The sequence below is a fragment of the Cotesia glomerata genome, linkage group LG4, assembly GCF_020080835.1.
Source record: "Cotesia glomerata isolate CgM1 linkage group LG4, MPM_Cglom_v2.3, whole genome shotgun sequence".
NCBI classification, from domain to species: Eukaryota; Metazoa; Arthropoda; class Insecta; order Hymenoptera; family Braconidae; genus Cotesia; species Cotesia glomerata.
The window spans coordinates 27,828,625-27,849,307 of record NC_058161.1 but is presented as its reverse complement, the minus strand read 5'-3'; the positions used below and the strand labels follow the sequence as shown (position 1 = coordinate 27,849,307).

General features: G+C 29.6%; 2 protein-coding genes and 1 long non-coding RNA gene across 3 annotated transcripts; all 3 read left to right on the top strand.

The window, feature by feature from the left end:
* The first annotated feature begins 12,569 nt into the window (after positions 1-12,569).
* Positions 12,570-13,087, top strand: LOC123262545. The gene is made up of 3 exons (XR_006508982.1): positions 12,570-12,662; positions 12,784-12,872; positions 12,935-13,087. It is a non-coding gene; the product is annotated as an uncharacterized LOC123262545 (long non-coding RNA).
* Positions 13,088-15,975: 2,888 nt separating this feature from the next.
* Positions 15,976-17,929, top strand: LOC123262502. Its single transcript, XM_044724749.1, has 7 exons — positions 15,976-16,043; positions 16,147-16,353; positions 16,463-16,790; positions 16,996-17,142; positions 17,241-17,329; positions 17,413-17,541; positions 17,646-17,929. Exons 5-7 carry the CDS (start codon positions 17,248-17,250, stop codon positions 17,927-17,929), a joined length of 495 nt encoding a protein of 164 aa, XP_044580684.1. The 5' UTR covers positions 15,976-16,043; positions 16,147-16,353; positions 16,463-16,790; positions 16,996-17,142; positions 17,241-17,247.
* On the top strand, positions 16,192-17,132 carry LOC123264052. Its single transcript, XM_044727094.1, has 3 exons — positions 16,192-16,353; positions 16,463-16,790; positions 16,996-17,132. Exons 1-3 carry the CDS (start codon positions 16,192-16,194, stop codon positions 17,130-17,132), a joined length of 627 nt encoding a protein of 208 aa, XP_044583029.1.
* Positions 17,930-20,683: the final 2,754 nt, after the last annotated feature.

Sequence of the window (20,683 nt, the reverse complement as noted above, 5' to 3'; positions counted from 1 at the left end):
GAAAACGCGTCATTAAATATCGGCATTTAAGAAATTAAACACTGCTTGTAAGTCTAATATTCAAAAAATTGTTTATTGAATGATAAATTTCTTCGATCATGCCAAAAGATTTATTTTCATTAAAATATATTATTTACATAATGAATTAAATTATACACATTTTGCAATATTTATAAACTATTATATTTTTTTTATTGTAATAAAAGTTTGTCATATCAAATTTCACTGAGAATTTTTACAGAAAACAAAACTTCGTAAAAAACCGCATAGTCCTTTTGCTAAAATGATCCTTAATGAATAGATGAACTGATTAAGAAATGAAAATTTTACTGTCGCTTCATAATTAGTGATATCATAAAGTAAGGTAAAAAATCCAGTTATTGACACTGGCCTAGTTGTTTGATACTTACAATTTTATTCTAATTAAAAAAATTCTCTCAAAAAACCAATTATTTTCAAATTTATCATTCATAAATTATATTTATTAATTTATTACAGTTGATTTTGTTTTTTTATTAAAATAAAATTGTAAATGTCAATAACTGGGTCTTTTATCTTATAAAAATAATTATTTCATTCATAAATATGATGTTTGACGATTATATGTAAATTTAAGATAGTTCACTCATAAATGCAAAATTTCGACAAGTTTTCAAAATTTGGAATATAAGTAAGGTAGTACCCAGTACTTGAACACTTATAAAAATGGGACCAGTACTTGAACAGACTTTTCGAATTATTGTAATACAAAATCCGTATATTTATTATGAGCAATATGCGCATGTTATAATTATTCAATGATAAAGTAATTGATTTCTGTAAGTTTTTTCAATTATGAATCAAAACAATTAGTTTTTTGTTAACTTAAAAGTTGACATGTCGAGAACAGCCGATAAATGCTATTTTTTTCATGAACAAGATCCTAAGCCGTAAACCGAACAATCAGTAAAAAAAAAACGGTATATTATCATTTTAAATGAAAAAAATTGTACCACCCAATGAAATAGTCTTTTCTAAATCTTACATATTTTTTGCAAAGACATAAACTATAATTTTTATATTAAACTAGCTAATCCGGTGAACTTCGTATCACCTACAATATATTTTAAAACACCTTCCGAACAGCGATTATCAATCTAAACTCTAATCTACTTCGATAAAGAATAAATACTGGCTGCATGAAGCGCGGTTAGAATTTTGTCAAGTTATTAAATGAAACTCGCTTCTCATTATCGCCTGAAAATCAAGATCCTAAAAAATGAACACTGAATTTATGAAAATTTTTTTTTCAAAAGGTAGAAAAGAATGTTTTTCAAAACGTAGAAAAGAATGATAAAGTTTCAGCTAAATCTAAAGGGGTCGGGTTCAAAAGTGGTCGATTTGGTATGGAATACCCCATTGATAGATAGATATAAACATTACAAAAATAAACACGAACAAAACAAAAGTAATTACAAACATTCTTCTTGCGTTTCTTCTTGAGATTTGTGGCTATGTCCGACAAACTGAATAGGTAAATAGTACAACTCTGCAGTATACTTGTATGTATCTTCCTATATATCGAACAATTTTGGTACTCTCTTGCAACCTTGAGGCTCAAGCGTAACAATAGCGATTCCAACACAAAATTAATAATTTTTGATTTTTTTAGCTGAACTTTCGCGTTTTTCAAAAATTTTTAACTTCCCGCTAAGAAAATTGAAAATTTTCAAAAAATCGGGAAGTTATTGTTTTGACTGTTTTACGATGATGCCCGTACGTCTGTATGTGTGTGTGTGTGTGTGTGTGTGTGTGTGTGTGTGTGTGTGTGTATATAAACCTCTTATAACTTCTGAACGGCATGACCGATTTGATCGCAGTTAATGTCATTCGAAAGGTCTTCGCCAAACTTAGATTTCCTGAAAGTCGGAACCGATTCGGACCAGTAGATTTCGAGAAATCGCAAAAAAAGTGAAAAAAAAATTTGTTTTTTTTTTTCATTTTTTTTAAATATCTCCGAATTGCCTGAACCGATCGACCTCAAAAACTCATTAGCTCTTAACCTTGAAAACCTGCATCGATCACCACGAAAAGCGTCAGAATCGGTTGATGCGTTCGTGAGATATCGTTGTCGAAAAAAATCGAAAAAAGAGTTTTTTTGTAATAACTCCGAAATGTTTCATCAGATCAATTTTTATGTTCCGAATTATTTATAGAGCTTAAAAAACTACATCTATCGCTGCTAAATGCGTGAAAATCGATTAATTCATTCAAAAGTTATAGCAGTTTGAAAATTTAAAAATCGTGTTTTATCGAACTTTGATAAGATTTTTGAGCTCGAAGAGCTTTAAAGCATAAGAAAGCAATCTCTTTGAGCTCGGAGAGCTCAAAATAACCCATAAATTGTATTTTTGAGCTCGAAGAGCTCAAAAACGTCATAAGTGCAATTTTAAGCGCCTAGGTATGGAATTAGCGGGAAGTTGCACGGATGGCCTTCAGGGTCAACCGTTTTCGTAATTTTTTTTTTAAATCATCCCTTAACTATAGCGAACAAAACAAAAAAAAATTTTCAATCGGTCCACCCGTTTTTGAGTTTTGGCGAGACTAACGCACAGCAATTTATTTTTATATTTTTTTATTATTCGATGATGATTGTTGATAATGATTTTTTTACGGTATCTGATATGATATGAATGTTGTACATTGGCACTTCGTAGTTGATGTTTCGAAGTTATTAACCTGGCATATTTTGTGAATTTCATCAATATTGGAGCAAACTATTTTTTTACTATATTGTATTTCTTTTAAGACCTTCGTACTGGCATACTGTGATAAAGTTTCGATATATTTCTTTTCCGCATCGTCAGGATCAAATTGCAAATTTGGTTTTTTCAAAAATTGCCCAGCAGTTCTCAAAAGACTCGTAGTTTTGTGACTAGCGTACCATATAAAAAAATTTTTTATTGCAATTGTCATAGATGAGTTTTTCTTAATCACTTGTTTAATTTTTCCGTTGACCGATTCAAGTCGGTTATTAGTGGTATTCCCAAGACTATTTTTCAAGACGCTATACATACACCAATCCTCACGGATATTATGCCAATTCGTATCGAAATATTTTATAAATTTAGGAGATACAGTTAAATTTAACTCTAAATACAAATCATCATATTCTTCTTCCGAAGAGGTAAAAATCATATTTTTTAAAATTTTCATAGCTGTTACTTTGACTTCACTACTTAAATTTATATCTGGGTTGTTGACGACTCTCTCGAAAATTTTTTCACTGTGAAAGGCACATATGTAAGTCGGAACACCAGGAAAAACGTCTTTCAAAACATCACGCTCCAGCAGATCTTTGTCGGTCATGAAGCATGTAATTTTTTCACAAGCTTCTTTATTGAATTTTTTGAAAGTATTCAACATCCATTCGAGGACGTCGCGTTCTTCTGTTGACAAAAAAGCTAATCCAGCAACTTCCCCACGACCGGTACCATCTTCAACAAGAAAAATCATTAACGTCATATCGTTGTTTGTTAATTTATAAGTGCCGTCTAGGAACACTATTTCCGGCCATTTTTTAAAGTCTGATCTCATTTCTTCGGTCGAGAAAAATATACCTTTACAGGTGGATGTTTCAACGTCTTTGTAAATATGAACGTCTGCCCCTGCAAATTTAAGATTTTTATGCACGTTACATGAAAAGAGAAGTTAAGATTATTATAGAATAACATATATCTCTAATTAGCAAATTGACTAACTCCGTATTTTTTTCACAGGTTGGTTTTTTGATATTCTTAGTAACAGTCAAATTATAAATTATTATGATGATCACCAAAACTATAATATCAAACATAAATAAGATTTTAAATTGATTTTTAGATTTAAAAAATATTTTTAATTAACTTTTTCGTCTCATAAATTGAGAACTTTTTGAAACAGAGTTAGCAAATTTGATAATTAAAATGTCGATATATATTATATTATATACACTAGGGTGTCTTAAAAAAAAACTTTTTTTGTTTCATTTTTACTTGGAAACATGCTAAAAGGTTCTGTTTAGATGTAAAAATGAGCCTGTTAAATGATGAGCCCTTAATTTTAATATTAAATGTCTCCACATCACACATTTAAATTTTTCATAAGAATAACCTGAGAAAATAGTATATTACACTACAAGGGCAGAAAGTTTGAGATTCCTGCACTGCGCGCCATGATGCCCGTGGCGAAGCCGAGGGCATCATGGCGCGTAGTTCAGGGCTCTCATACTTTTTGCCCGTGTAGTGTATACTATTTTTCTTTATTTTCGGCCGAAAGTACGCTGACTTACAAATCAATTAGCGTTAAAATTAAATGTTCTTAGTATGTTTTCGATGCCCGCCCGACATTTGCGGCACGAGCGAAGCGAGTGCGGCTGGTCGGGGGCGGGCATCGAATACATCTAAATATACATAAATAATAGTAACTTTTCAATATTAAATTAATTCAATTGAATTGAATAGTCTTATTTTTATTAATATAATTTTTGATTACTCAAATACATTAAAATTATTAATTTTATCAGAATTTTAATTACTTTAAGTAATTTATCATATATTTTAAATTAATTATTGCATGTTTTCTTTTTCATCACAACTATTACTAGAACATGAACAATAAAAATTATTTATAATGTTACCATTAAAAGTACAATTATTATAGGTATTATATGTGTCTGCATAAGAAGATAAATTTAATTTTTTTTCTTTAGCAAAAGTTGTTGAGGGGTTAGATTTAAGTCTCTTTTTTGCTGGTTCAGTTTCTTGCTCCTGGAGAAAAACGTTAATTGGTGATTTCATAGTAAAGTGTGTAGGCTGAGTTACTTGTGGTGATCTTCGAACATCCGTTGTAATCACAGTTGCCGTTGTTTTTGTTAATGGCAGTGATGATGTAGGTTTTTCGGGTACATTTAAATTATCAATAGCAACTAAATCTTCAGTATTCAATATAAAGTCATCTTCAAAATCTTGGTCAGCATATTGTACATTTCCATCGTTATTTGGCGTAGTTGAGGAGTTTGAGCTAGTTGATGGTTTTGAATTATTATTAATTTCACGAACAACTGTACCAGTAATTTTATCAAAAATTCTTTGTCTTGTTTTTAGTGAATTTTCAACATAGTCTGTAAATTAGTAAAGGAATAAATTAGTAAAATAGAAAAATAGAATATATAAAATTTATATTATAAATAAAAAATGGAATAATAACCGAGTGCTATCGATGCCGATTTTCAACCACCTAGTTGCTTTAACATAGTTGTATTGGCACCTGAGTCAGATAATAATGTGGCAGCAGTTCTTCGAAAACAATGGCCAGTGTAACGTTTTGAATCGGGTAAATTTAGATATGATGCAATAGCTTGAGGTGTTATCCCAATTGTGTTTCTCCCAATATTTTGGTGAACGCATTTTCCTTTGCGATACTGTATAAAAAAATGCTCAGAAAATGGTTCCTTTGGTCTCAAGGACACGTACTTTTGGACTTTTTTATAAAAAAACTCTCCAACTATAAACTGTCTAGGCACATCATTTTTTGTCTCGTTAACAGACACGAGATACCGGTTGCCAAGATCTTCTACGTCTTGTTTTTTGAGATTATAAATTTCTTGACATCGAAGAGCCCCAGAAATACCAAATATCAAGATAACCTAAAATTGAAATAAAAATATCAATATCCATATTTTAAACATAGTAATATAGATTTATGCAAGTTAATATTTTTACTAACCTTTTGATCCAAATGTGTTGCATCTGGCGCATCATTAATAAATTTTGTAATTTCAGTCCATTTCAAGACTAAAGATTTTTTAGGTCTATGACCTTTGGAATTGTTTTTAACGAGACTTTTTAAGTTTTGAAACTTTCCAATGTCTATATTATCATTCGCATTTAATGTCTTTTTTAACATCGACCATATAGACCATATAGTCGACGGTTGTAAAGTTTTACTTAATTGTTTAAAATAGACAATTAAATTACGTTCATCAGAACTAGATAAAGAACCTTTGTGTTCATCTAGCCATTTTTTGTATGCATCGTAATTTGATAAATATTTTTCTCTTTCTAAGATATTTTATGATTTTTCGCTAATCTAATTGGATTATGAGTTATGAAAGATCAAAGTTCAACTCAAAATGAATTTTGACGATTTTTAGATTTGCAGAGAAATTTCCCAGTTTTATAAAAAAATTATGCACGAAATTTCATACGAATTGTTTTTTTCGAACTACACCGAAACTTACGGTCTTATCAATTTGTGTTTAAAAATGTATGATAGAATTTGACAAACTGCGTCGAATGTTGCCAACCGCGTGAAAAATAAAAATACACTTGTAATAACAGTTGTGGTTGAAATTTTTAATAAATCATATAAATAAACAATTATTATGTACAATTCCTCGGTAGTCAGAAATTCAGTAATTTTCAGATGGCTGTAACAGGTCTTTTAATTTTTATAATAATCATACGTTATTGTAAAGTTTTAAAAATTTCAAAGAGTCAGCTTTAGGAACATGTTATGGTTATTAAATCGGAAACTAAAATTACAATAGCGACCTCATAGAGTTGAGCTTTAACGCCCAATTTTAGTGAGGATTTATCTACGTTAAATAAAAATTCACGAAAATAAGAGCGAAAATTAAAAAATAAACACTTTTTGAATTACGCTAGGATGTATAAAAAATTAAAATGAAACTATTTCAAATAATCTTTTAATTTCATCTGAGAAAGCCAAAAAAATTATTTACTGCAAAATTAAAAACGCGTATAAAATCATGTATTTCCCTTTCGTATGCGAAACGTGATATATAAACTTAAATTAAAATTTTCATTTTATTCTTGTCATGAAACTTACGATACGAGTCTCGAAGAAGTTGGACTACTGATTCTAGATCGTTGTTTCCTGAGTTCACTTGGCTATTCATATTATGTAGCTTCTTCAATGATACAATTTCGTGAAGTTCTTCTTGAATCATAACTTGCACTTGCTTTTTATTGGCATTTAATTTTAACGTCTTCCCAATCATAATTTCTTCTTCTTTCGTTAATTTATTAACTTCAGGAATATATTTATAAAATCGCTAAAAAAACAAGTTGAAAATATTACTTTCAGGAAGAAGTATTATGTATATTACTATCGTCGTCATTAATTCGTACCATTTGGCAATTTTATGGTAAAATAGAAAAATTATTATTTAGAAATTTGTAAATAAAAAGTGATATAAACATTATTTTTGACAAAATTTGGACTTTTACCTTACTAAAAATACACAATTAAAAATTACAAAAAAAAAAATAAAAATACAATACTGATGATAAAAAAGAAAACAACTGAACAAAAGATATTTTTCAATAATGTAATTAGTAAATTTTCGTAAAAACAACTCTAATTTTAGCAAAATTAATGTTTGCATGCAGTTTTCATTAACCGATTTTTTTATTTACAGATATCTGAATATTAATTTTTCGACTTAACCATAAAATTCTCAACCAGTACGTATCAGTGATGACGATAGTGTGTATATTCTGTGAATATATATTAGACTGATGAAAAGAAAAAATTTTTGTTTACAACTAAAAATTTTTTTTCAAGACTTCAGTTCGACATCACAATTCTTCATGACGCTTAAAGAATTTTAATTTTTCTTAGAGATAATAAATTCTAAAGATTGAGTTTTTGGACTTTTACACATTGCACTGTACGGAATAAAACTACCAGATGTAGTCTTACCAGCTGAAGTAGAAAAAATAATTTTAAGTCAGACAGAAAAAAATAATAACTACTTGTACAATATTGGATATTTTTGAAAAAATTTCTGTATTTTTTCATTTCATATTAAATTGATAAAATAATGGCAGATTTAGAAAATTATGATAATCATCTAAAATATTAATTTAATTTAGCTCCTTGTTTAAAAAAAATATTAAAGTGTATGCAAATGGTATTGAAAAGAATTGGCTTCTTTCAGACATGAAAAAAATTACTTACTTCAGATTCTTCGTGGTATTTGTGTTCTAAATTCAGTCCAGTTATTTCGAAATACTTGAAGTTTTTAAGCGAAATAAGGAAATAACTAGGGCAACCCATCTTGCAGGTGCTGCAAAAATATACAAGTTTTACATTTACATAGAATAAAATATTGACTTAAATTCATAACATGAATAGCGAATGTAAAAATAACAAAAAAAAAAAACGTCAAAATATAAATTACATTTCCTAATATATTATTTTTAGAATTAATTTAATAGATCGTTATTACCTTGTTTGATGTTGTGTGGCTTGTGATCCACGAGAAGATCCGAATTTGCAGGTGAATTTTACATAAGAATACTTGAAAGTATCAACAATCGACTGATCAATATTTGAACTTGCTTTTAATAGATGACAGTCCCAAATTGTAAAGACCTGATTATTCTTCTTATTATAATCCTCAAATATTTCTTGCCAAGCCTGATAACTACCGAATTGTCTTCCGACATAAAACACTTTTTCAGTATCCATAATTAATGAAAATATTTAATTACTTGTTTTAAGTTGCCTTAATCTTGCCTTAATCAGTGTACTTGCTTTTATTTGAGTCTCAGTAATATAATACGCATTACGTCTTTAAACGAAACAACTCTAATTCTATGAAACGCGTACCTGCTCGAAGTTAAAACACATAGTATTATCAGCGATCCCATAATCGAAACGTAGGAAACTAGTAATGTCAACGATATTAAACTTATACACACTGTAATACTATGCAGTAGCATTTGATAGTTAATTTATTATTATAATAACGCAAAACTTTCCATGTTTAGTCTGCTGAATAAAAGTTTAATTTTTTTTTATTATAATAAACACGATATTCTTTTATATAACTAACAAAAAAATAATCTTTGTATCACTTCAATAATGGCTGGTAATTATAAGTAATTCAAACAAACCTAAGAAGAAAGCAAAGAGTCGTCAAAGTTATTTCAGTGATATGAACATTAACGTGTACAGTCACGCGCTTGCTGTAGTAAAAATATTACTACTAAAATATCCAAACGTCATATTTATTATTATAGATTAGCTAACATATACACATATGTATTTTAAAAATATACGGATTTCCAATATTTAATTTATAACCATATTCTTTAGAAACACGCGCTTAATGAAATTTTTTTTTACATTTTTAACGTTTACCTATACTTGTTATATTTTCATATCATCCCGTGTAAAAAAAATTTGTTCCTAAGGAATGCCTCAGGAATCCCGCATCAGGAACGTCCCGCTCGTGAGACGGACAGGAACTATGAGCGGACGATTGACGGGACATATTAAAATATCGGAAGTAGCCGAAAAAGCCTTGAAAACCTGAAAATGATCTACGAGATAATTCAGGGTAGTTTCAGGTTTTTCTTCAGAATATAAAAAATTACAAAAGTGCCGCGGAAATTCCTGCAAATAACCTGAGGTTGAGTTTAGGATAGTTTCAAATAATTTTGCAGAATACAAAATTAATAATAGCACCGCTGAAATCCCTGTAAATGACCAAAAGACTAATTCGAGGTAGTTTCAGGTTCTTTTGCGAGATACAAAAACGATAAAAGTACCGCTGAAAGTCCTGCAAATGACCTGTGGAATAATTAAAGGAAGTTTCAGGTTCTTGTTCGGAATATAAGAAATTATAGAAGTACCGCTGAAAGTCCTGTAAATGACCTGAAGAAAAATTCAGGATAGTTGCCGGTTCATCTGTAGTATAAAAAAAATAAGTAAAGTACCGCTACCATTCTTGCAGATGATCTCGGGGATAATTTAGGGGAGTTTCAGGTTCTTTTGCGGGATACAAAAATGATAAAAGTACCGTTGAAAAACCTGGAAATGACCTGTGGGATAATTTAAAGGAGTTTCGGGTTTTTCTTCGGACTATAAAAAATTATAAAAGTGTCGCTAAAATTATAACTTAAGTTATTTTTATTTATACCAGAGATGAACCGGTAACTATCCTCAATTTTACTTAGAGTTATTTGTAGGAATTTCAGCGGCACTTCTATAATTTTTTATATTCTGAAAAAGAACCTGAAACACCATTTGCAGGACTTGAATTAGCCCTTAGGCCATTTATAGGGATTTCAGTGGTGCTATTATTACTTTTGTATTCCGCAAAAGTACTTAAAACTATCCTAAACTTAGCCTCATGTTATTTGCAGGAATTTCCGTGGCACTTTTATAATTTTTTATATTCCGAAAAAACACCTGAAACTACTCTGAATTTTCTCGTAGATCATTTTCAGGTTTTCAAGACTCGTTCGGCTACTTTCAATATTTTAATATGTCCCGTCAATCTTCCGTTCATAGTTCCTGTCCGTCTCACGAGCGGGACGTTCCTGATGCGGGATTCCTGAGGCATCCCTTAGGAACAAATTTTTTTTACACGGGTATATACTTGATAATATATTTAAAATGTATAATATTAAAATTGCCCCTCATGAAAATAAATACTTGCTTTTGTTTGGGTCTCAGTAATATGACACACATTACGCTTTTAAACGAAACAACATTAATTTTATGAAACGCGTACCTGCTCGAAGTTAAAATATATAGTTACTTTCAGCGATCCCATAATCGAAACGTAGGAAACTAGTAATGTCAACGATATTAAACTTATACACACTGTAATACTCTGCAGTAGCATTTGATAGTTAATTTATTATTAGAGTTGCGCAAAACTCTCCATGTTTAGTCAGCTGAATAAAAGTTTAATTTTTTTTTATTACAATAAACGCGATATTTTTTTATATAACTAACAAAAAAAATACTTTTCATACTATTTAAAGAATGGTTGGTAATTATAAATAATTCAAACAAAACTAAGAAAAAAGCAAAGTGTCGTCAATGTAACTTCAGTGAAAGCAACTTGTAGAGACACACGTCTGCACTCAGTAAAGATATCGCTACTGACAATATTATGTAAACGTCATTTTTATCATTATATAATTGCAAACGTATACACAAATATCTTTGATGAAATTCAGCAATTTCTAAAATTTATTAATGATCATATTTTTAAAAAACACACGGCTAATAAAGTTATTTTTCATTCTCAACATTTTTATGTATTTTATATATTTTTATGTTATATACGTTATTGTATACTTGATATCTGTACTTTCTACTTTTTATTATAATAGTTGCTTAGTTTTTAATTTCTTGTAGCAACAATCTATTATAGAAGGCAAAAGATGAAAATCACATAGGATTGTTCAAATGTAACCCCAGTTTGTCAATCTGAATTTAAATCTAATTTAAGATAAAATTGTTTTTGCCAATATATGCATATACGAAAAATATAAAAATCTTGTAAAAATTAGCCCTCATAGAAAAAAAAATACTTGCTTTTGTTTATGTCTCTGTAATATGATATACATTAAGCCTTAAAACGAAAAAACTTCAATTCATTTAGACGCGTATCTGCCGGAGGTAAAAACATATCGTCACTTATAGTCACTCTTACCGAATCCAATATTCGAACGTATCAAGTTAGTAATTTCAAAGAGGTAAAACTTTGAGATGAAGTTTTATGATTAATGCGGCACAAAAAATATTGACATGAAAGGCTACTTAGATCAAAAAGGATGCCGCAACTTAATAACAACAACGTACTTTAATAAGAAACATTATCAATTCATCTTTGTGATTAAAATAATATTCTTTTTTTTTTTATTAGACACCATTTTTTTTGCATAAAATGTTTCAATGAAAAAATTCAACATACCTTTCTGTCCGAGATCGAAAAATCACCGCAACTGCAGCGAACCGCTTTAGTTAGACTGCTACCTCAACCTGAAAACTATCGGAAAATAACAATAAATTAGACATTGCAAGTTTTTCAATCGGAATAAAACTTTCAATAAGGATTGAATTTTATTTGCTAAAATAAGTATATACAAATTATATTAAAATATCGACAGAATTCGCCCTCATAAAGAAAAAAATACTTGATTCAGTTCGAGGCCCAGTCATATTGATACACAGAACGCTATAAAACAAGAGAATTTTTATTCTTAGACACGCGTACCGGCTCGAGTAAACGAGTAGTCACTCAGCAATCCCAATATCCCAACTTATAAGGATAATTATGTTAAAGATATTAAACGTATATACACAGTTAGACTCTGCATTATCATTAAATAATTAATTAAAAAGTATAGTTGCGCAATATTCTTGATATTTTGTCTCCTGAATAAAAGTTAAATTAAGTTATGTAATAAATCACAATATTTTAAAATAAAATTAATATTTAAAGAAAATTATAAAGTTTGCAAATTTTTTTTACTTGAGATGAAGTTTTATGATTAATGCGGCACAAAAAGTATTGACATGAGAGGCTACTTAGATCAAAAAGGATGCCGCAACTTAGTAACAACAACGTACTTTAATAAGAAACATTATCAATTCATCTTTGTGATTAAAATAATATTTTTTTTTTTTTTTTTACTAGACACATAAAATAAATACATAAAAAAATGTAATTGTAATTACGTAGCAAAACTTTCAACTCTTATCGGAACTGAAGTGAACAGTAGCTGGACCCCCCGAGCTAGAAGAAGCAATTCAGATCACTACGTCTTCGAAACTGCGACTGTTCTATCGAGTAGACTGCATGGTGGACAGTAAGATAAATATAATATTTATAATAACAATATATCCATAGCAATATTTCCTTAGTTATGTAGATTCATAATAATATTTTTATTATATAAATTTTTCTACTATTGTTTGTATTTTTTACAGGTGCTCGCTTTTGGATTTTTTAAAGATCATCGGCTTTACCCGCAAAGAAATTCGAACAGCTTTAGACGTTGCTGTGGACCGGCAAAGATGTAAGAATGATCGTAATATTTATTATATCTTTTCATTATAAATTGACTTTTGATTTTTTCAGATCTTTATCAAAATTTGACTCAGTTCGAACATCGCTTAGACCTTTTGGGCAGCAGGAACTTAGTCAGCCGAGCACCAGAGCCAGAACCCGCGGAAGTTGAAGATGAACTCGCGGAAACCGAAGATCAACCCGCTGCAGTCGAAGATGAACCGGTGGAAATTGAAGATCAACGAGAGGAAATGGAAGATGAACCTGCTGCTATCGAAGATGAACCGATAGAAATTGAAGATCGGCCAGAGGAGATCGAAGATCAACCCGTGGCAATTGAAGATCAACCTGTGACAATCGAAGATGAACCTGCGGAACCCCGAAGTGGAAATGATAATGATTATATTTACTATCGTAAGTAGAAATAATAGATTACTTCTTAGTAATCATTAAAAGACAAAAAAAAAATGTTACATTAATTTTTTAACTTTTTTTTTGCAGGTGGAGAGATACAGCTTCTTGATGAGCCGGAGCAGGTTCCATGGATAAATTCTTCAACTGAAGGGATGGAATTTAACGACGAGGAAGCTGATGACTTCGTGCTTGCCTGTGTTGCCTGCCGTATAAATAGGCCGAAGGCGGCATTCAGTTCATGCGGACACAGCTGCTTGTGTTCAAAGTGCAAGTACAAAATCGAAGAGAAAGCGAGACAGGAAAACGCTCATCGATCCTCTCATACAATTGCATGTTTTGTTTGTCGCTCGCCAAGTTCGATAATTGCTATCTTAGAATAGCTTGATGCTAGAAATATTTTTTACATTTGACATTTTATAATTTTTAATTAAGAATAACCGGAAATAATATAATACTGCTATACTATAATTAACTTTTAATTGTAGTATATTATTTCGTTCATTCGAAAATTTTTTTTTTTTTTTATAACATTTTATCTAAAAACTAGAATTTGCTTGTAATATTTAATACTCCTTCATAAATAAACATTAACATGATACATTAAAAAGTTTCTTGTAATATTCTTTTCATACAAAAATAGTATAATACTAATTAATATTAAGGTTAAAAACTTAGTCGACGATGAAATAATATAAATTTTGTTATTTTTAAAATTACTTAACATTCCCAATGAAGTAATGAATACAGTTGCAAGGAAGTAAGTATATTTATCATAAAATTTCATTTTTAATAAAAAAATAAAAATTATATCGGTTTAAAATTCATTGCTTTTAAGATATTGTCAAGTATACTCAAACTGAAATCTTGAAGTTGTAAAAATTTTTGCGTAATATTTTTACCGTTTTTAATGATATCAATTTTTATAAATTAAACATTTGAAATATGGTTGAGATTTAAACTGTTTCTTTTTTTTCTTTTAAACGTGATAGAAAAATGTATATATTTCATTTATATAAACGTCTCAGTTCTAAAATGATTGAGAGCATAGTAAACATTGAATGTATATTCGAGCCGGTATTATGTTCATTGATAAAAGTATATTCAAAAAAATTATCTCATATAGAATAATATCTGACACTAATTTCATATACTACAATGATTCAAAAAATGAAATTAATAGAAAGCATGAATTCTAGCATGAACAAATTAATTAAAAAAAATTTAAAACTTAAGTGTAAAAATAAAAAAAGAAGGCAAAAATTTTAGCGGTTTCACTTTTCATTAGCTTAGTTCGTTTAGCACAAAAAAATTTTTTACAATAATTATACTGGTTAAAAATTTTTTTTTTTAACAAAAAAAGTTGATATCTCAATCTCTCTTTTTCTATATATGTATTTATTAATTTATCTTTTCCTTTCTTCCGTTGATTAATTACTATTGTTTCAACAGCTTGCCGAATGCTGATAATATTCGATCCCACGCTTCAAGACAAGTCATTCATCGTCAACGACGTCGTTACCGTCCTCCAATTCCACAAAATTTCGAAGATCTAGGTGAAACATTAACAGCTTACCGTATGGTATCCAATATTTATCAGCAAGAAGTTATTGCTGAAGATGGATCAATTGCTCAAATTTTTGGTAGCAATAACACGTTACGAAGACTCGGAGAAAGCGATGAGTGGCACCTTGACGCTACTTTTTAAGTAAATATCTAGTGAAAATTATCACCATTAATTTTTAACTTCCCGCTAAAAAAATCGAAGATTTTCAAAAATCGAAGATTTTCAAAAATCGAAGATTTTCAAAAATCGGGAAGTTATTGTTTTCACCCCGTTTTGCAAAAATCGAGTTTTCATCAGATCTCGACGTTTGAAGGTCACAGGAAGCTTCCCTGACTATCCCCGCGAGGTTGTCACGGTGTCTGTATGTATGTGTGTGTGTGTGTGTGTGTGTGTGTGTGTGTGAAAGTATGTGAACCGCTTATAACTTTTGAACGGCTTGACCGATTTCATCGCGGTTGGTGCCATTCGAAAGGGCTTGACCAAACTTAGATTTTGAAAACTATTTGGACCGATTCAGATCAATAGATTTTGAGAAATCTTCAAAAAACTAAAAAAAAAATTTTTTTCAAATGTGGTTTTTTTGGAATAAATTTTAAACGGCTTCATGGTTCAATTCTAAAAACTTATCAGCTTTTAACCTTGAAAAACCACGTCGATCGCCACCAGTCCGGTCAAAATCGGTTGATTCGTTCGAGAGATATCGTGAACGAAAGAAAACCGAAAAAAGTGTTTTTTCGGAATAACTCCAAAATTCCTAGCGCGATCAATTCAAAATTTGAGATTCTTTGTGAGGCTTGAAAAACTGCGTCGAATGCTTCTAACCGCGTAAAAATCGGTTTATTCATTCAAAAGTTATTGCGGTTTAAAAATTCAAGAAATAGTGTCTTATCAAATCTCTATCAGACTTTTGAGCTCGAAGTGCTTTAAAGCATAGAAAAGCAATCTCTTTGAGCTCGGAGAGCTCAAAATAACCCATAAATTGTATTTTTGAGCTCGAAGAGCTCAAAAACGTTATTGGTGCAATTTTAAGCGCCTAAGTATGGAATTAGCGGGAAGTTGCAGGGATGGCCTTCAGGGTCAACCGTTTTCCTAATTTTGTTTACAATATTTTCTTTTCTATAAAGTTTTTATTTGATTCAGTGCGTACCACTACGTCCTCGTGCTTTGCAACTTCTTATCATTCATATACGTCGATTCGATGTGGTAAATAATAATTTTTAATGATACGAGATTAAATTAATATGTATTAAATTTTAATATTGATCACGAAGTGTTAACATTAGTAACATTTAATAAACAATTTCAGGGAATTCCTGCCTTATAAATTTTATGCAGTCATCGTACAACAGAAATGTATAACGCAATATTTCGGTGGATTCCACTTCAAGTAGTTCCTGAAGTCCAAGAAAACCTTCAAACAATTATAACAGACTTCGAAGCGGCTATTTTAAAATCCGTACAAACTTGCATGCCGTGGGTTCATCGGAGAGGTTGTTGGTTTCATTTTGCGCGGGTAATTTCATTTTTTTTTTATTTTTTGTAAAAGTAACAGTAGCAGCAGTAGAATCTCACAATTATTAAACTTACTGAAGCAAGATGATGAATAAAAAAAATTTTTGCAGGCCGTCACACGAAAATGGAACTCTCTAGGACTTCCCGGTCGGGAGGCACCTGAACATCGGATTTTGAATTTAACTTGGGCGTTACCACTAGTCCCAGCAGCTAGATTTGAGGAAGCTTTGGAAGAGGTCGTAGCATTAATTCGACCTTTAGAAGATGGAAATGATAATTTTTATTTATTTCGTCGATATCTTCAAAGATTTTGGTTGCCACTGGCAAATATTATTTCAGTTTATAATACACCGTGGCGAACTAATAATATTGCTGAAGTTTGCAATATGCATTTAGTGTCTAAAGTTGGGCCTCATCCACCGTTATTTAAATTTTTACGTAAGTAATAAGAAGTATTTCTTTATCGAACTGCTTTTCGTTAAACTTATCTTGAAAGGAAATAAAATTTCTTTTTTTTTTTAATAAAAATCACACTGCGTGTATACATATATTTTTTTTTTATTATTATTAATATTTTTTATTATTTAATAAAAAATACATTCATAAAAATTATTAGTTCTCTATGTTAAAAAATTAATTTCAGATCGCCTGATTGAAATAATCAAAGATGATGAAAAAAAATTAACTCGATTACTGGATGGAATGGATTTCGGTAGAAATAGGCGACATCGACAATATCAAATGGATATTTATATTCACAGTATATCCAAGAAGCATTAGAAACCAGGAGGTATGATTCCATGTTGAAAACACCGAGATATACGTTTATTTATTAACTACAGATTAAATTTTTTAAGTAACATTACATTACAACAACTTATTGTGCAGATACACAATGCTCGAATTTCTTGAAATGGCTGCAGTTCGACGTCTGGAAGTCCGCCATCGCTTAGACGTTGCCGTAATGAGACAGCAATGTATGTGGTTGTATAAAATTTCATTAGTAATCTATAAAAAATACGTTTTGTAAGACAAACAGTTTTTATCTTTATTTGAATAGACCTCGATGATGCTTTAACACAAGAAGAAGAAGTTTTATTGGAACACATCCGTAATGCTGTTGAATTACCAGCTGTACACCATGCACCATTAGATGCAGCTAATCCAATTGATGAAATCGATTATTATGGTAAAAATAAAAATTAAATAAATACTAATAGTTTAAATAATCTCATCATGATACATTTATAGCTAGTGTAACTGTTACATTTTTTTTGTTTCTTTTTAAAACAGCTGGTAAAATCATTGAAGAAGATGAGCCGGAGGTTGTTCCGTGGATTCATGATGCGTCAGCAGGAATGGTATTTGCTGATCAGCTGGCAGTAGAAGGCATTAATAAATGCTATGCATGCTTGACAAATCAAGCAAGAGCAGTTTTTTGTCCGTGTGGGCATTTATGCTTATGTTTAGAATGCAAATTTAAGGCTGAAATATCTGCCAACAGAGAAGATAATGCAGCACGATTAATTTGTTTCATATGTCAAGTACCGAGCAATTTTTTAATGATCATTCGATGAAAATGAAAAAAAAGTTTACTATACTGTAATATTTTTAATAACAACTGTAGTCAAACAGATGAGCGTGAAATAAATGAGCGCAACAAAAAATTTTGCTTTTTTTTTTTAATTCATTTAAGGTAAAAGACCCAGTTATTGACACTGAACTAGTTATTGACTCTTGCAATTTTATTTAACTTAAATAAAACAAATCGACTCTAATAAATTAATAAATATAATTTTTGAACTATAAATTTTAAGATAAATGGTTTTTTAAGAACATTTAATTTTTAAAATTAGAATAAAAATGCAAGTGTCAATCAACTAGGCCAGTGTCAATAACTGGGTCTTTTACCTTATATTAACATTTATGTTGAGAAACGTAATTTACAAATTCGAGATCCTTCATTAAGGACTAACTCGTTGACTTTATTAGTTTATCCATTTTTTACTCGTGATTTAATAGATATTCATAAATTTCTAATGGAATAACCGTTAACAAGTAAAACTGAAAAAGAAGAATTTTTTTCGTAAGTTTTAAACAAACTATTTTATTAATTTACTAATAATTATTATCAGTTAACTTCTTTTATACTTAAAACTTAAAGATTATATTTAATTAATTTATTTAATAACTATTAATTTTTTTTATTAATTACTATTAATAAAAATTAATTAATAATGATGGAGAATATTTTATACGAGTTTATGTTGAGAAAATAAAACGAAGTGAAACTATTGGCCCAGGTGATGGGTTCCCAAACTACCCTCCAGATTTGAATTAGACTCCACAGTATTCTTTGAGCTTTGATATTTCTGCATGAGAAAGCTCTTGCTTCTCACAACAACGTCTGCAGCAGCTTGATTTACATCACTCCAGAAGGCTCCTGGAAGCTCGGGGGTCTATAATTTCCTTTCAGGTTTACAGATCTCAAAATTAGGAAGGGTTACCATTGTCCACGAATCACAGTAAATCGTTGCCGGGTAAAATTATGAAGTGCAAATGGTAGAGTTAAAGTAGATGGTATCCATAATCATCTCATATACCAGACATTGTGAACCGTGAGCCAGTAATTAGAGAATTACAGAATCAGGCGTAACTAACTGACTTATTACCGAGTGAAGTAATGAATACAATTACAAGGAAGTAAGTATATTTATTATAAAATTTCATTTTCAATCGAGAAATAAAAATTATATCGGTTTAAAATTCATTGCTTTTAACATATTGTCAACTATATTCAAACTGAAATCTTAAAGGTGTAAAAATTTTTACGTAATATTTTTACCGTTTTTAATGATATTAATTTTTATAAATTAAACATTTGAAATATGTTTGAAATTTAAATTGTTTTTTTTTTTCTTTTAAACGTGATAGAAAAATGTATATATTTTATTTATATAAACGTCTCAGTTCTAAAGTGATTGAGAGCATAGTAAACATTGAATGTATATTCGAGCCGGTATTATGTTCATTGATAAAAGTTGATTCAAAAAAATTATCTCATATAGAATAATATCTGACACTAATTTCGTATACTACAATGAAAGCATGAATTCTTGCATGAAGAAATTAATTAAAAAAAATTTAAAACTTTATTAAGTGTAAAAATAAAAAAAGGAGGCAAAAATTTTAGCTGTTTTACTTTTCAATTACTTAGATCGTTTAGGACAAAAATATTTTTTACAATAATTATACTGGTTAAAAAAATTTTTTTTTAAAGAAAAAAAGTTAATATCTCTATCTTTATTTTTCTATATATGTATTTATTAATTTATGAATATTTTTTCCTTTCTTCCGTTGATTTATTTACTATCGTTTCAACACCTTGTCAAATGCTGATAATATTCGATCCCACACTTCAAGACAAGTAATTCATCGGCAACGACGTCGTTACCGTCCTCCTATTCCACAAAATTTAGAAGATCTAGGTGGAACACTAACAGCTTACCGTATGATATCCAATATTTATCAGCAAGAAGTTATTGCTGAAGATCGATCAATTGCTCAAATTTTTGGTTAAAATATTTTTTTTTTTACGAAAAAAGTTAATATTATTATGATCGTTATTAGCTCTTTTGAACCTAGAAAAAACTTCACGCTTGATTTGACCGTGATGAGGACGAACGTCAGTGACAAGTTTGCCGCCTATCACCGCAGCAGCTCCTAATATTGGCACCAAGTCAACAATTACTTTTTGACGGATTGTTCATTTACCAAATTTAATAGATATTCTCTAAACAATTTAGTAAAAATGGTTTTTTATATGTAAATATTACAACATATGCATTAAGGTTTAATTTTTCAAACTACATATGTTATAAAAATAAGAATTATCATTAAGATAAATTTCATAAAAATTAAGTAAGTTGTCAATTAAAAAGTTTAAAAAATTTTTTATCAAATAAATTATTTACACAAAAATTTTTCTGTTTATTTCTTATTTTAAAAACTTGAACAACTACAGGTGAAATTTACAAACGTTTATTTTTTTAGTTATAATTGGTTTTATGAATAAAATTTCAAATTGTAAGACATGCGCAATTTCATTAAACTTTTTTACCTATTGAGATTGGAGTACAGATGTCACTGAATAGAGATAATATTGAATAAGGATGGTATGGGTTGTGAGTAAAGTTATATCCGAACAAAAACAGTTTCACTGTAAAAAAATCGCGCCAAGTCCACGTTCATAAGACTATTAAGAAAAAAAAATTTGTTTTTTTCTTTACAAAAATATATAAAATAAAAAAATTAAAAAATCCAAGTAACCG

Bases quoted from the DNA above. Each gene is read 5' to 3' on its own strand.
- LOC123264052 (XM_044727094.1), top strand. From the start codon at position 16,192: ATGTATAACGCAATATTTCGGTGGATTCCACTTCAAGTAGTTCCTGAA. The intron at 16,354-16,462 runs GTAATTTCATTT...AAATTTTTGCAG, and splicing joins GTTGGTTTCATTTTGCGCGG to GCCGTCACACGAAAATGGAA. The intron at 16,791-16,995 runs GTAAGTAATAAG...AATTAATTTCAG, and splicing joins ACCGTTATTTAAATTTTTAC to ATCGCCTGATTGAAATAATC.
- LOC123262502 (XM_044724749.1), top strand. From the start codon at position 17,248: ATGCTCGAATTTCTTGAAATGGCTGCAGTTCGACGTCTGGAAGTCCGC. The intron at 17,330-17,412 runs GTATGTGGTTGT...TTATTTGAATAG, and splicing joins TGCCGTAATGAGACAGCAAT to ACCTCGATGATGCTTTAACA. The intron at 17,542-17,645 runs GTAAAAATAAAA...TTTTTAAAACAG, and splicing joins TGATGAAATCGATTATTATG to CTGGTAAAATCATTGAAGAA.